Below are 17,126 nucleotides of genomic sequence, written 5' to 3' on the forward strand. Positions count from 1 at the left end.
TGTCTAACCTCGAACTATTTACTTTATTAATAAATATTATCAAACTTAAATTATCAAAATATGCGCGAATCATGCACAGATCCAGGCCATTGCACAACAATATCATATATTTCCATTTGCGGTCCACATACTATTTGGACATCGATAGAAAACCAGCCTTGAGGAACGTTCAAGGTACGTCGCGACGTACCTTAACTTGACAGTTCGGTCACTTCACTCCGGTTAGGAAATTTTTCCAAGGACGTTTGAGTGGAGTTTATTTTTACGACTAAGCATACCAAAACGCGCGTTGGAGGTTGAGTCGAGTCGAGTTACGCTCGTGTGAACGACTAAAGATACGGGTGTTAGTCATTCAAAATCCTTTCCAATTCCAATTCCTTTAAGCCGTAGACTATTTTGAATGAATAACTTGAATTTGTAGTCTTTTGACATGTTTTAGCGTCAAACAGCATTAAGGTAATACTTAATTCCTCGAGATGAGAACGAAGAAAACGCCAGGTTTCGGTTTTACAATACCTACTCGTAAGTATCTACTGTTCTAACAATATTAGGATACAACTTATTTCGGACGATACGTGAGCGTTTCAACATTACTCCTATCCCAGTCTGCAATCTTCTTCGGTTGTATAGGAATAGTTCCAGCACATCAGTCGTGAAAAGATAGATATTGGTCACTGTGCAACCACGAACTCTATGAGGTTCAGGTGCGAGGTTACGGGTGCTAAGCGCGAAGGGCATTTTCTCTTGGATTTCGTAACGAACAAACGTAGAAATGGTAGACGTTGGAATTTAGACTTTTAAGCTGAAATTTCATTTAGGCCGAATTGTTTTTTGTTTGCCAGTTCTTTTTTTGCCTACCTATTCAAGTAACCTCGAGGGGTTATTCTAGATTCGCCGAATTAGTAGGTGAGCTCACGGGGTTCAAACCTAATGACGTTGCTAGCAAAAGCTGTGCTTCACAAAATCTACCACCGGATCGGAAACGCGACCCACTGAGAAGATCCGGCGAGAAACTCAGTGGGCTGTGTCTGGGGGTTAATTTACTCGCCGAGCCCTTCGTCGCAAGCGACGGGTTCGACGAGAACAATGACCGGTGCTTGGGGTACCTAAAAGCACCGTTAGTGGATCGGGAGGATTCGAAACGACGTGTTTTGGGCGACGTCGACTACCTTCCATTCGGTCCGCAGGATCGGGAATGTAGTTAGAATGTAGTCGGCGGCCAAGACGAGAGGGTTCTCGTGTCGTGCCGCTTTCTCGAAATGGCCTGATGCCGATTAGAGATACTTACTGATGGACTCTAGGTCTAGGTCGTCGTATAGGTCGATGTGTCTGACGTACCACGGGGCTCGGACGGCTACCCTGCAAAAACGGGATTGAATGATTTGGAGGGTTTTATGTCTCTGCGGGCCGCGTGAGCGAACACTACACTTGCATAGGTCATGACGGGGCGTATGCAAGTTTTGTAGAGTGTCACCTTATTTCTAAGGGACAATTAATTTACTTCGCTTGCAAATCATCGGATAGAGTTTGCTAGTATACAGGCTAAGGGAACATAGCCCGTACAGCCTTTAGAACAAAACGCCGAAGCAATGTCTATTTTACGTAAAGTGTTACTGAACGAATTGAAATCATATTTTATATAAGTATGTTTATATAAAGCAAGATCAGACCACACAGAGTGAGCGTTAAATGAGATGAAATGATTGAAAGTTCAAGGGAGATTTTTAAGGGAACCCGAGAAGTCTCGACCAGAAATTGGTTTCATTTCCCCACAATTGTGCACTACTACGCATTAATACTCAACGGTTAATGCTCATAACACGACACCCGGGTTCCCGCCAAAAATTCAAGAGCCTAACAACAGTTGTCGAAACATCCACTTACAGGTACCTATACCATTTTTTAAATTTCGAACGGAAGTTACGCAAATAGTTGCCATGCCCATAACAAGTAGGCACGCTGAGTTTTCGTTAGAAGCGACTCAATATTGGACGCTTCATGAATATCGTGTCATAAGAGACGAAAACATTGGAGTCTTAACCACGAGGATTGTTTTGCTCGGTTATTTTGTCGACTTTCTGATAACTTAACGCCAGTTGAGCAGAGAGCTCGTCCACTTATCTAGACACAAAATAAATTAGAACTGTAACAGTATTTCGGCAAATCAAGAATCACGGTTGACTTCCACGGTGAGGGAATAACATCGTGTAATAAAAATAAAAAACCCGCTAAATTATAATCTGCGTAATTGCTGGTGGTAGGACGTCTTGTGAGTCCGCACGGATAGGTCCACCGCTCTACCGCCCTGCCTATTTCTAATGCGTTTTGGTTTGAAGAGTGGGGGCAACCCTTGTAACTATACTGAGACCTTAGAACTGATGTCTCAAGGTGGGTGGAGGCGAACTGATGTCTCAAGGTGGGTCGAGGAATTTACGTTGTAAATGTTTATGGGCTCCAGTAATCACTTTATACCAAGTGGGCTGTGAGTTCGTCAATCCATCTAAGCAATAAAAAAAAATAAAAAAGTATTATAAGAGTTTGATGATATCACGCGTGTCTAGTAGTACCTACTACACTAATAGTACAGATTGTTCACGGACACATTTTGGGTATAATGTATGATGTTGTATGATGGCTACCCGCCACATCACTCCCCTCCGAGACTGGAGGTCGTGTCATTTTTAGTTAGCGTTGTCCGTGCTGAGATTAGCTTGCAAGGGCCAGTGCTGCTCGAAACCTGCGGTGAGTCGAGGCTGAGCTTGAATGCTGCGTGCGTGTCTCCAGTGCTGCTCGAAGTTTGCAGTGAGTCGAAACTGAGCTGAATGCTGCGTGATTGTCGCCAGTGCTGCTCGAAGTTTGCAGTGAGTCGAAACTGAGCTGAATGCTGCGTGATTGTCGCCAGTGCTGCTCGAAGTCTGCGGTGAGTCGAGACTGAGCTTGAATGTTGCGTGCGTGTCGCGCGTAGTCCATGTGATGCAGAGCTGCCACGCCGGAGATGTGTGTCCCCAAGCGTTGATGATCCGGTCGTGGGCTGCGATGAACTGTAGCGGCGTGATGAGGCAGTGAAGTTGCGTGCCGTAGGACCAGGAAGCGCGGTGAGTCGGCTGCGATGGTCCTGTTGAGGCTGCGATGCTGGCTTGCTGTGGGACGACTGTCAATGACGTGCTTTTATCTGCGTGAATGCGGGGATTGTGATAGCCGAAGTTCTTGATGCGCTGATGATGAATCAGAAGGTTGCGTGTTCACATCTCGTCACAGGTCACCAGTTTGGGGATATATACGACAAAGGGAAGATCTTCCACCGAGCGGTGACATTGCTCGGTAGACCGACGGTCCGAATGTTGTTGTTCGGAACTTGTATATATGCGCTTTATCTTGAAAATGTCGTAAGCGAGATTCAGGCATCTGTCAATTATCTTGCGTTGTATGATGGCTACCCGCCACAAATACTTAATATAAATTCGTTAGTACAGCTACGTACCTTTCCCACAGCCTGAACTTCGACATCAAATAAGTTTCCTTATCCCACATTACGTGGAGTAGGCGCAGCATGTTCTCTTACCATACTACGTAGGGATTTGGTATGGGTTTTACGAGCAGCCGCTACACCTAGCTTCGGTTCTATTGATCGACTATCGGTGCCTTCAAGTTCTAGGCATCGTTCCCGGCGAGCCCGTCGAATGCGACGTATGGTTCGCCGCGCAACTAAACCCACAGACACAGCTCACTGAGTCACCGGATTTTCTCAGTGGTTCGCGATTACGATCCGGCGGTAGATTCTGCAAAGCACTGTTTTTATTAGGGCTACTGTTAGTAAATTATCTCAGATTGAGCTCGTGAGCTTACCTACACGTCTGCGCGTACCTTGAATAGCCTCTTAGGCTACCAGCGAATAGGTAGAAAAAAATCTGTGGTAGATTGAGCGAAGCACTGCTCATGCTAGGGCTAGTGTTAGCCAACTCTCAGGTTGAGCCCGTGAGCTCACCTACACGTCTGCGCGTACCTTGAATAGCCTCTTAGGCTACCAGCGAATAGGTAGAAAAAAATCAGTGGTAGATTGAGCGAAGCACTGCTCATGCTAGGGCTAGTGTTAGCCAACTCTCAGGTTGAGCCCGTGAGTTCACCTACACATCTGCGCGTACCTTGAATAGCCCCTTAGACTACCAGCGATTAAGTAGGAAAAAACCGGTGGTAGATTGAGCGAAGCACTGCTCTAGCTAGGGCATATTAGTAAAGTCTCCCAAGGCTGTGCTCCGTAAGTTTGCCTGCACGTCCCGTGAAGCTAGCGTAATCCCTCGAGGAATTATGAGCTGTCGCTTGCCTGATCTAAACAATCCTCTTGTGATATCTCGAGTAGTATCTCCATAGCAACGTGCCCATAATAAGGGGTTTCAATGTTTTTTCTTTTGTCGTTTATTTAACATCCACTCTCGGTTCTATGTTGTGCAGTTAATTATTATGTAGGTACCTTTAGACTAAAGATTTAGATTATCAAATACCAAAAAGATAAATATGTTACTTTTTCGTTTGAAATAGACCGTTTCAACGACTTTTTGATTGTGTCGCTTATTTTTTATAACAAACTAGCTGACCCGGCAGACTTCGTAGTGCCTCAATCAATAAATAAAAGACCTAAACTTTTGTATAAAATACAACTTAAAATAAACAAAACGAATCCGTCCGACGGGGGACACATCAAAGGGAAAACAAAATTGTTATTTTTATTTAATTCCGAGCATTTTCATATTTATCTACCTTTTAAACCTTCTCTGGACTTCTACAAATAATTCAAGACCAAAATTAGCCAAATCGGTCCAGCCGTTCTCGATTTTTAGCGACACTAACGATCAGCAATTCATTTTTATATATAGAGATTAGACATATTGACTTCGGTTTGTTCGTTTTGTTTGAGACTCGCGCTTTCTAGCTTTGTACAGTTCTTATTGCGTGACCGTGGAAGTTTTCGGGATACTGATGGCCAACGACTAGTTGCTACAGAACAGATGCGTATTTCATATTTCCGAATAGTGACAGAAAAGCGTCGCTCTCACTGTACAGGTAATTTATATTGAAATAAACTCATTATTGTCTATGAAGCAATAAAATAAATTAATGCGCAAAATCCTATACCTAATGCCTATATATATGCCGAGGAATGCATCATGGCTTGAAGCGTGGGACAGAGAGACACTGTTTAATTGAGAAATCGACCTGTGAGGTCACCGTTTAATAGAAAAAGAAAACTATTATAGGTTTACTGGTGGTAGGACCTCTTGTGAGTCCGCACGGGTAGGTACCACCATCCTGCCTATTTCTGCCGTGAAGCAGTAATGCGTTTCGATTTGAAGGGCGAGGCAGCCGCTGTAACTATAGTTGAGACTTTTAAACTTATATCTCAAGGTGGGTTTCGCATTTACGTTGTAGATGTCTATGGGCTCCAGTAACCACTTAACACCAGGTGGGCTGTGAGCTCGTCCACCTATCTAAGCAAAAAAAAAGGTTTATTTGATTTTTAAGTTATCTACTGAGTAGTCCGCATCTAGTCGAGCACAGGATAGCAGCCGGACCTTCTTATCGGAACTCAAATAACAGACCCTCGAGAACGCGGTCGTGTTTTTTTTTCACTAAACCAACGGACCGGCACGTTCAAAAACCGTTTGTGATTAAAAGTGCCGTTTTTGCTTTATTTTCTCGAGGGGGCCGCGCGGGGACGGATAACCGGTGGCCGGTGCGGTCTCCGCATCGCGATCCTTATCAAGGGTCGCCGCGCGTCCGTGCTTCGAGAATGGATGTGTTCGTAACGACCGAAATGCATTTATTCAACGCAATAAAGCATATACCTGAAGTCGTCGCGGCCTAAAGGATAAGACGTCCGGTGCATTCGTATCTAGTGAATGTCTGAACCCCGCAGGCGGGTACCAATTTTTCTCATGAATTACGTACTTGAAAAATGTTCACGATTGACTTGCACGGTGAAAGAATAACATCGTGTACTCTTGCTTATTTGATATTTGTTGAGTTTAAACAAAAAAATGCATTCTTTTTCTCGCATCTATTGTATAATAAAAGAACTGATAAATTCTGAAACCAATTTCTCTTGACTCATCGTACATTGAAGATGAGCGATTTCGGTTTGAAATTGGACCTTACAGTCAATGGTGAAATTAACAGCGAATTATATTCACGATCGAAGGTATGTGAATGTATCTATCTAACAAGCGGGATATTAGGATCAGCTTAGAATAGTTTACAGCTAAAAATAAAACTAAACCACGAAATTATTGGTCCTAAAGGTTATATTAAACATTGTATGTATCTGTACTTGCATTATCTTGGTGCTTTTAGGGTCTTATAGCACCAGCCTCGGTCCTCGTCGAACTCATCGATTACGACGAAGAGTTCCACAAGTGATCTAACCAATAGACAGAGTCCAATTAGTTTCTCGCCGGATCTTCTCAGTGGGTCGCGATTCCGATTCGGAGGTAAATTCTGCGAAGCACTACTCTTGCTAGAGCTAGTGTTAGCAAATTATCACAGGTTGAGTCCGTGAGTACACCTAACCGTCCGCGCGAATGGAATATCTCCTTAAGTAACTAGCGAATAGGTAAAAAAAAATAAGTGTCTTAGGCGTTGTCGTCCTTTTTTATAGCCTTTGTTTTCGTAGTAACACGCTTGAAATCTTCCGCAAGCTGATGCCCACTAGCATAAAGGCTCGACTCAATGAGATCATGTACTTACTCTAAGCAACCGATTTATATATTCCCATAAGTAAAAGATTTTAGAATGACATGTACCCTCCTAGCCATTGCTAAAGGGGCAATTTGCGTATTTGTATATTTATGATGTCCATTAGCAGCATTGATTAAACTGATCAGTCAAGCAGGTTGTCTATTTGCTCGGAGAAAATAGATTTTAATTTCTAAATATAAAGGTTCCAATTTAAAATGTTAATTTACAGAACTTAACGTCCTTTTAAGCTAATATCTTAACGATCTACTGCTGTAGGGGAAAACTATTAGGGTAAAGCCGAGATAGATGCCCCACTTTTTGAAATAGTCATGTAATTTTGAAAATATTAATTTTATACGAATAATTTCTATTAATGTAGTTAGCTCAATCCTTTATGTTTAATTAATATAATTTTTTTTTAACCTATCAAATACAGATTTTGCAGAAATTCGTTTTTCGTAGAACCTTTTTTTGGAGGATAGATGCCTACCTGTATGGATAGTTGCCCCACCAAGAAAATACTGAGTAGGATAGATGCCTGCAGTGCAGGATAGATGCCCTTTATATCGTGTAAACGAAAAAACCAAACCAAATATTAAGAAGTTCTATTCCTAACAGAGCAATAATTGTCTCCAAGAAACGACCCATGTTAATAATAAAAAATATTTTGTATTTTTTAAGTCTTTGAATGTTTATAATTAATAGATAATTCTCATATGACACAAATGACCATAATTTAATTTTTAAAGCGTTAGGTAAGCGTAAGCTAAACTACAATTTTTTTAGTTTCAACATGCATTATCCTATTGTTTTATTAAATTAAATTTTACAAATATTTATTCAACAAAAATATAAACTCTTAATTGTTTATAAAATATTCACATTAAGTATCAATGTGTACATTGCAAAATCATATTTTTTTATATTAAATTAACACAATAAAGATATCTTTATTATTTTGTCCAATTGAAGTTTAACTGGATAGTGCTTTAAATTTTCCACATCTTCTACATAATTTCTGAAAAAACACGTTTCATGTAGCTGGTTCTGAAACATTAAACATTGAATCCAGTCGGATTGCGACTTCGTATTTTTATAGTTTTCAAAACATTCAATGCCGATATTATTACATGCGTTTTAGGTTTATCCCTTGGATTTCTTTAGGGGCAAATCTATTGTTTTATTTCCTTTCATTTTATAGTTAAGTGGATTATCTTCATCTTCGCTGCTTGAACTGTAAATCATTTGTTTGTGTTTTATGTTTTCGTGGCATATTTCTGCTGTATTCTGAAATGGCAGAGTATGGAGGGATAGATGCCTCTAAAGGCACCTATACCCCAAAAAATCAGGGCAACTATCCTTTGTGATAAGGATAGATGCCCAAATTTTTTGTAAATAAATTATAAACTTAATAGCATTTATTTACACCTAGATGCAGACTCAATGAACCAATATATTCACGTAGCAAAAAATAGAATGGAATTTTACACTAATTATAAAGTTATACCACGCTAAATACTAACCTTTCAATCTTTGACGTGTTCGTAAAATTCCGCGCGGAGAAAATTACGTGCACGAGGAAAACACTTCGTCACCACGCGATTGTCAAATGGTACATAAGGTATAGAGTGACTGTGGTTCCTACTTATTAAATTAATTTTTTGTCATGAGTGAGGGAAGTTAGGTTTTTAGAACATGAGGCATCTATCCCGCTGCGGCATCTATCCAGGTTTTACCCTACCTTACATTAAATCACTTACATACTGTACGCGATATTTCCTAATTAATCTGTAATTTCTTTCACTATGATGTATAATTGCATTATGTTGGTGGTAGGACGACTTGTGAGCCCGCATGGGTAAGTTACACGCCAGAAATGCATTTCGGATTGAAAGTTCCAAGTAAAGGTACTATAAAACTGAGACTTAGAACTCATATTATGTATTTTTTTTCCTACCTTAATTGGTAACTTAATGAGATATGCCAGTGTAACCGAGTGAGGGCATATCTCAAGGTGGGTGGCGGCATTTACGTTGTTGGTGTCTATGGGCTCTGATTACCAGTTTACACCGGGTGGGCACGTGCTCGGCCAACCATCTAAGCTATCAAAAAAAAACTTGGTAGATAGCTTGTCTGTTTTTTCTACCTTACAGCTTTTAGAGCAAACTAAACATATCCCTCCATTTCATCTCACGACACGTCATGAGTTGGAATATTTGGAAGTATTCGCTTTAGTACGCGTTAGAGAATGGACCGAGAATGCAAAAATTTGCAAATCTAAGAATATGTTTCTTAAATGCACTTGATTAAAGAATGGAATAAGACTGTTTAGCCTGTATCCTAGTGTATTAACAGATGTGTTATGCAAAATATTTGTGCATTTCATGTCGAATAAGCTTTGTAAAGGCATTTTAAAGGTAGGGTTTAATTATTTTACGGGTACTGGGGTACTGTAATGAATAACTGTATGTTTCAATTTTCTTTGATACCTAATGACGCGCCTGATGAAATATCTCGATACGAAATTTCGATTGCATTAAAATAACGAAAATGCTATTATGGCACATCAACGAACTCCGGGTGGTTCATTCTAAGGGCAGGTTGCAAATAAATTTATGAACCTTTTATTTCGGACTGGTCTGCGCTTTACACTCCTACCCAAATCGTGGAATCATATTTAATTACGTATACAATGCTTATTGAGTGCAAGTCAAAACTTACTTTCCTAAAAAGCATTTAAGAAACGTTTGCCTGCTTCACTCTCGCAATAATATTAATCGAACAAACTGTATTCATTTTTTGATACCTGTGCCTAAATTTAAAGAAAAAAACGTGCAACAATAAAACAAAAAACACGACAAAAATAGCCCTCATCATGTATAATTACCCGCCAACAGAACAAACTAATCATGACATAATAGGACCGCCTTAACTGACTAGTCTTTACGATCCTCCGCCGAAGCTGGCTGACAAAAAAACACGTATTTTGTTCGGGCCACACAGAAAAAAAAACAACAATAACATGGCGTCTCATTGTAAATACCTAAAAATTCTTCTTACGGAAAATAACAGCTAGCATCTCTCATAACAATAGAACTGAAAAACTTGACGGGTCACATATGCACCTTTCCGTTCACTGAACCTTTGAGCGTAAAGCGCTTTCAAATAGAATGTGACTAAACTGCAAGCGTTAAAAGCGGCTGAACGCTAGCCGACTTGAATGTCGAGACACCCGGAGCGAAAAGTTGGGGTATCCCGAAAGAGCCCAGCTTTTGGATACTCCAAAATATTGTCAACCCTATACCGGTTAGTGAAAGTCGAGAATAGATTGTTTTTTGTTTCGTATTATAATAAACTCGGGTTACATAAAGGGGATGCGAGCTCTGAGGGCTCTGACAGAATTGCACGTTGTAATGATGGTACGACAATAGCCTTTCTGGGAAACCCGGAGCTGGTTTTTGTGATGTCAGTGCGAATTTGTGAATGCTCGGAATCTCAGTGTAGCTATTGAGATTTTATTAACGCAAGTTTTTTTTTTTATGATTGAAAGATTACTGTTGGCCTTTCCAGTTTCACCAGGTCAGGTGGGCGAGCAAAGGCTCAGCCAGGAGGGGTGGGATTTGCTAACAACTGCCCGAGCGCCTCCGAAGGAGACCTAACAGCTCAAAACAATTGCTTCGCGAATTAATCTACTACCGGATCGGAATCGCGACCCACTGAGAAGATCCGGCGAGAAACTCAGCGGGCTGATCCGTGGGTTAGGTTGCACGTCGACCTCTTTGTCGATTTCGACGAGTACGGTTACCGGGGTTCTTCAGCCTGCTCCTAGTGTTAGAGCTGAAGGTGTCTAATGCAAGAGTTATTGGATCTGATGGATCCGTAAGGACGTGTCTAGGGCGACGACGGTGAATTACGGGGGAATTAACGCAAGTGAAGCGTCTCTATCAGTTAATAATATTAAATCTGTATTGTTAGTGGCAGTTAGTGGTAACGAATAGTGGAATTATGTTTTATGGTCGTATTTCGAATCCAATTGTCTTTGCTTTCTTGTACTGAATTAGGCGCTGTGGTTGGGATAAAAAAAAATACAGCATTTTCTTTAAAATTTATCATAGTATCGATACGATTGAGAGATCGATACGAATATGTAGTCCTCGCGTCACCTAATTTTGCCAGAATTTAATGTTTTGTAAAGTCGTCGATATGAAAAAAAAAGCATTAATATTTAATACATTCTATAACTAGCATATTTTTTTCTAAATCAATAAGAAATGCTATAATGCACGATCATCATATGCTTTCCTATCCAATAGTTACCATCATAAAATTCTAGCTATATAATAATAAGTAGTTTATAACTAAACAAATTATATTCATTGTATCTTTACAATATTATCTTTTGTTTATTACATTTATATTATTTACTGGTGGTAGGACCTCTTGGGAGTCCGCACGGGTAGGTACCAACACCCTGCCTATTTGTGCCGTGAAGCAGTAATGCGTTTCGGTTTGAAGGGTGGGGCAGCGGTTGTAACTATACTTGAGACCTAAGAACTTATATTTTTTTTATTGCCCTTGTAAGCATACGAGCATACGGTCCACCTGATGGTGAGTGGTTACCGTCGCCCATGGATTTCAGCAATGCCAGGGGCAGAGCCAAGCCGCTGCCTACCGCTAATATCTCATGGTGGGTGGCGCATTTACGTTGTAGATGTCTATGGGCTCCAGAAACCACTTAACACCAGGTGCACTGTGAGCTCGTCCATACATCTAAACAAAAAAAAATACAAATAAAAACCAAACTACATTTGTAGCCGATTAAAAATCTATGAGAAATGAAACTAACAAGATCCGAATTATAAAAGTTTCTAAGCTTTTCATAATTGTCTTTAGCTTTGTATATTTTTAAAGCTCCGTAACCCTTGTCCGGAATGTACGAGGAGATAAATATTCAGGGCCCGAGGTCGAGTCGTCGTCGTGTTTTTAATAAAATTACCAGGAACGCGAGGACGGAGGGAGGGTAGGGGGAGGGTGGTTGGCGAAGGGAGCGGAAATTGAAAAGCTCGCGGCTTCATAAGCCCACCCTCGGTTATCTTGGAGCGTTCGCCGCACTCTTATGGGTTCAGTGAAGTGTGGTCTCTGATTCATGCTTTTTTTGTTGTTGTTCGAGTCTCGGTCGAATGATTCGATTGGTGTTTGTTTCTAATTAAAAATGTAACGAGATGTTTGGATTTCGTTGTGATTTCTCATTTAACACTCGTTCTGAACATTAAGCCTACAAAAAAAAAATACACTGCCTTATTTCAGTTTTGAGATTATCTAGTTCTAGACAACAGAACAGATCATTGTGAAAGAACCAAATTGCTAATGATATAAATTTAAGACAAACGTATTCTGCTTTTTGGCCACATATTTGTATATCTTATAAAGCTGTGACGTCAAATTTTTTTATTAATTTTCTTACGAATTAAATTGACGGCTTTTTTATAATATGTATATCAGTATTTTTTATCGATCTTTGAATTTCCAGTCATTCGATTAATTGCTTCAAAATGAGTACCGTCTCAAGCGTACTATGGAATATAGGCGATGGTTTTCTCAATGTTAGGACCTGTGAACGGATTAAAAATACATTTCAAATAGTACCTTAAGTTTAATACAAGTTTTCTTACTCACAGTTTCGGCATATGTTACTGGTTCAGAAGTTCATAATTTCGAGAAAAAATAGATGCATTAGTATGCTCAAACATGGAATTCCTGATACAACAACCTGATCGGCCCAACAAGAGATAGCTATGACGCACCGAAGCTATCTTTAAAATTCTACTTAAAAAAAATACTTTGATTGTATTACATATATTATAAACTAGCGACCCGCCCTCGCTTCGCTTCGGAAACATTAAATTTTATTATTGAATAGTTGTGTCCCGCGATGCTACCCGCGGTTATTGTCGTATCGCGGGTGACGCCGGGGGGCGAAGCTAGTCTAAAAAAAGTAACCTAAGTTACTCCTTATATCAAGTGAAAGTCTCGTCAAAATCGGTTCAGCCGAAAGAGATTAGCCAGAACAAACAGACAGACAAAAATTGTAAAAAATGTTATTTTGGTGTATGTACCTTATATAGCATATGCATGTAGCAAAAAGCGGTTATTTCAATATTACAAACAGAAACTCCAATTTTATTTATATGTATAGATAATAATATATGACTGGGAACAAATCACGTACAATCACGCAATCTGTTAGATAGTTGTGGTTACCAGAGACTGAAATACATACTTATTTACGTTTGAATATTTATATACGAGATAATAAACGTTCAAACAAAAAGCAAACATGCCTGTTTATCACATGAATGTTTGCACCATGTGGGAATCGAACCCACGACCCTCAGCACAACAGACAGAGCCGTTAACTATTAACTTTCGACTCAGTCGATTTAATAATTTTTTTTCATTGTTTTTCATCCTTTTGTCGTTATTTTATTAATCTACTGTTAGACTGCTAATTTTATATAATTGCGAAAATCGGTACAGTATTGTCAAAGTTTTGCCTATTAGCAGTTTTGGATTACGATCATTTGTGTTTAATATTAATTGAATACCGAAACGAAATATTTTTGTGAGAGCATTCAATATTTTCTTTTGTTATTATTAATACAAAGGTGTGTGATTCAAAGTGAAACCCAGCTATAACTTTGCCTGTCTATATACCATTATTCCATAAAATATAGATACTACGAGTAATATATTATTATTGTAACATGTCCGCGATGTTTGCGCCCAACTCTTTTAGATTACAAGACAAGACAATGTTCAAAATGAATGAAAAAGGGCGCCGAACGTCATTGTTCATTGAAAGGTCTCTGAATAAATTCAGACGTGATTTCTCTGTCCATTCTGAACGGGTAAAACGACTATGACACTTTTTAATTTTTTTATTTAAATGGGTGTACGAGCTCACGGCCCACCTGGTGTTAAGCGGTTACTGGAGCCCATAGACATCTACAATGTAAATGTGCCACCCATCTTGAGATATAAGTTCTAAGGTCTCAGTATAGTTACAATGGCTGCCCCACCCTTCAAACCGAAACGCTTCACGGCCGAAATAGACAGGGCGGTGGTACTTACCCGTGCGGACTCCCAAGAGGTCCTACCACCAGTAATTACGCAAATTATAATTTTGCGGGTTTAATTGCGGGTACACGATGTTATTCCTTTACCGTGGAAGTCAATTGTGAACATTTGATAAGTGCATATTTCATTGGAAAAATTGGTACCCGCCTGCTGGATTCGAACACCGATGCATCATTACATACGAATGCACCCGACGTCCTATTATTCCTTAGGCCACGACAACTTCAAAACGACGGTTTCCAGTGACTTTTAGCAGGTCGTCGGCCCACCTTACGCAGATTTACACACTCTGTACAAACTAAAGACTAACGTAATTCTAAGCAATTTGCCAAATTCTGCCTCATTTTTGTCATTTATAATCCAACCATAGAACGCAGTTTCCAAGATGTTCTTTGAGCATGTCGTTCTTCAAAAGAGGACTTCAGGACGAGACTTAACCGTGTCGTCTGATTTCGATGGCAATAAAACAAAAATCTCAACCGAAATGGAACACGACAGCTTTTGATCCGGGTTGAACGCCATCTCATTAGGTGTGACGTCATTCGGGGGTAAACTGAAGAGCCAATGAGTGTAAAACGATTATCCATTTCATCATTAAAACAAATTGAATGATATAAAAAGAAATCATTAGTATTTCACAAATATGGCTATTTAATAATAGGTGTAATTAAATTAAGATCCCCATTAGATTGTTTTGTTATTCGTTTCCCATTACCTGCATTTTTAACAACCGCTTTATCATTTATCACATTTCCTTTTATTATCAATCACATTCATTCACTTTAAATTTTTTTTACTTGCAATTTACTTCATGGATAGGTATGTAGCGGCACATGTCATACATTAGCTGCTCTAGATGCACTGCCGCAGCAGGTACAGCAGCAAACACCCTCCCCCCTCTCGGTACCGGGACTACAGCGCGACAGGTATAAGCAGAATGGTGTTTTTTTATTTTAAATTTAGATCTAAAACGTTCTCTCCTCCTTACGACTTCTGTATCGCTTTCTCTCGCACGATCTTTCTCCATCTGTTTCTGCCTCTAATTATGTCTACTAGCACTGTTGAAATTCTCACCCAAAATACATACATTTCTAGGAATACGGTCAGTATTCAGTTTAATCAGCTTAAACATCACAGTAACGGAAGGTCGGATATCCATGTTTTCAACTTAAATCGTTTCTAATGTAACTATGGTAGTACATAATAATAATAATAATAATAATGTTTTTATTTCAAGTATCCATGACTCATATAAATTGTTAATAAAACTTGACCTATGTTATTAGTTATATTTAGATCACAATGAATTACTGTGGTAACATCCCATGGGAGATGGCACCACAGCGACCCATGTATATACAGTCCAGCCTGCTTGCGATCATGCTCAGGATACTGTTGGAGCTGGCCCTCACTCTGTTTACCAGAGATGCACACCTCTTACGCATGGTAGCGTAAAAACAATCTATGTGCGCGTCTGCAAACATCCCTGATGCGCTACAAAAGCGGGGCAGCACCACCAGCACCCTAAACGCGTTATTGTATTGAACACGGAGAGCATTGTACGATCTTTGAGTATATCCAGCCCACAAGCTGCACGTGTAAAAGTTAGTACAGTAGGCCCTAAAGAGGGTGACCTTGACTTTAAGTGAACACCGTGCAAACCTGCGAGCTATCATGTTTGCTCTAACCGACAACGCTCTCCGCTCTCGTTCAATATCTTCATCATCTTTGAGATCAGGGGTCAACACATGGCCGAGATATTTAAATTTATAAACTCTTGTCAATGGCGTTCCGTTGAGTATTACGGGAGGTATTTTATCATGCGTCCCACCCCTGGTCTCAAAGACCATGATCTCCGACTTTTTACAGTTGTACACCAAACCGTGTGATTTGGCGTATCCCTCACACAAAGAAACAAGTTGCCTTAGGCCACAGATAGACGCGCTCAGCAGCACCATATCGTCTGCGTAGCTGATGTTGTTTACGGACACCCCGTCTATGAAACAACCAATCCTGGTCCTACTGAGCTCGCCGATCAGCTCATTCATATACAGGTTGAAGAGCGTAGGCGAACTCAACCCGCCTTGTCTCACCCCGCACTCCAACCTATACGGAAGAGACAAAGCCCCAGCCCATCGCACATTGTTGATCTGGTTCCCATACCAAAACTTTAGAATGTTATTTATTTCCGTGGGTAGTTTAATATTTTCCAACTTTTTCCACAAGAGGTCATAGGAAACCAAATCAAACGCCTTGGACAGATCAAGAAAGCAGGCATAAACAGGTGTTCCTCGCCGCGTGTAGTATTTGACAGCATGCTACATAGTATGCATACGATAATTATTAGGATAAACCTTCTTTAAATAATCATTCAAAATTTTATATTCAACTGATAAGGGTTTTCAAAAAAAGTAAAACCAAATAACTCCCGTACCTACTATGAATCCGTATAGAAGTGATTTCTAGAGATGTTGGATTCGACTTCTGAGACATATACCTGATTATATCTACTTGTTATTTGAGCCTGTTTCTTCTTGTTATTTGTTAGGTCCGGATAAGTTTGTGTGGAAAGATGTAGTAGGGGCATCGTACAATTCATTGTTGCGTATCGAGAATGAAGTTTTCGGCTAGACAGTTAGAATTCAGACAATGTCCTCCTTCACAATGAAACAAGAAAGATTTTATTGGTACTAAGAACGTATTAAGGTGAGGCGAAATTTTCATTGCTTTCAAATTGAATTAAATATAACAAAACCCGTTTTTGCTGTCCATGGACAGACGATTTTAGACCTTATTTCAAGTAGTTACAGGAAACAATACTAACGTGTCACATATCACGTATTTATTTACGCAATTTCCGCGGCATTTAGATTTTATAACAGATGCACAGATGTTTCAGATTAAAATAATAATTCAATTTAATTTTGGTAAATTATAACAACAACAAAAAGTGTTACAATTAGTCCATAAGCCCCACGAGAACAATAGCAATGACCTCATTATTTGTGAATAATCCTAAAAAGTTAACAAATAGAAACAATGCAGCCGCGCTGGATTCACACTCGCGAATCCGTCAAGCGGTTCACCATTGTCGCAGCAATAGGCCATTATTTCGTCCGTAAACGGTGAAATTAGCCATTACGTCACCATATGTCGGCCATGTGGCGGCGTGGACAATTACACCGCCATTGTCTACGCACCGCCGGATCGAAGAACGCGCGGGAAAAATATCTTTAAAGAAATTCAATTCTCGCTACTAT

General features: G+C 39.9%; 1 protein-coding gene and 1 long non-coding RNA gene across 2 annotated transcripts in view; one reads left to right on the forward strand and one right to left on the reverse strand.

The window, feature by feature from the left end:
- The window catches only part of LOC149502233 (uncharacterized), a 59,843-nt gene that overhangs the window by 1,812 nt on the left and 40,905 nt on the right, over window positions 1-17,126 (forward strand). The window lies entirely within an intron of this gene.
- LOC149502234 (uncharacterized) lies at window positions 15,145-16,056 on the reverse strand. The gene has a single exon (XM_089730427.1). The coding sequence runs from the start codon at window positions 15,912-15,914 to the stop codon at window positions 15,174-15,176; it is 741 nt and encodes a 246-aa protein (XP_089586553.1). The 5' UTR covers window positions 15,915-16,056; the 3' UTR covers window positions 15,145-15,173.

This window comes from Bombyx mandarina, chromosome 10, assembly GCF_030267445.1.
Source record: "Bombyx mandarina strain Sakado chromosome 10, ASM3026744v2".
Taxonomy (NCBI): domain Eukaryota; kingdom Metazoa; phylum Arthropoda; class Insecta; order Lepidoptera; family Bombycidae; genus Bombyx; species Bombyx mandarina.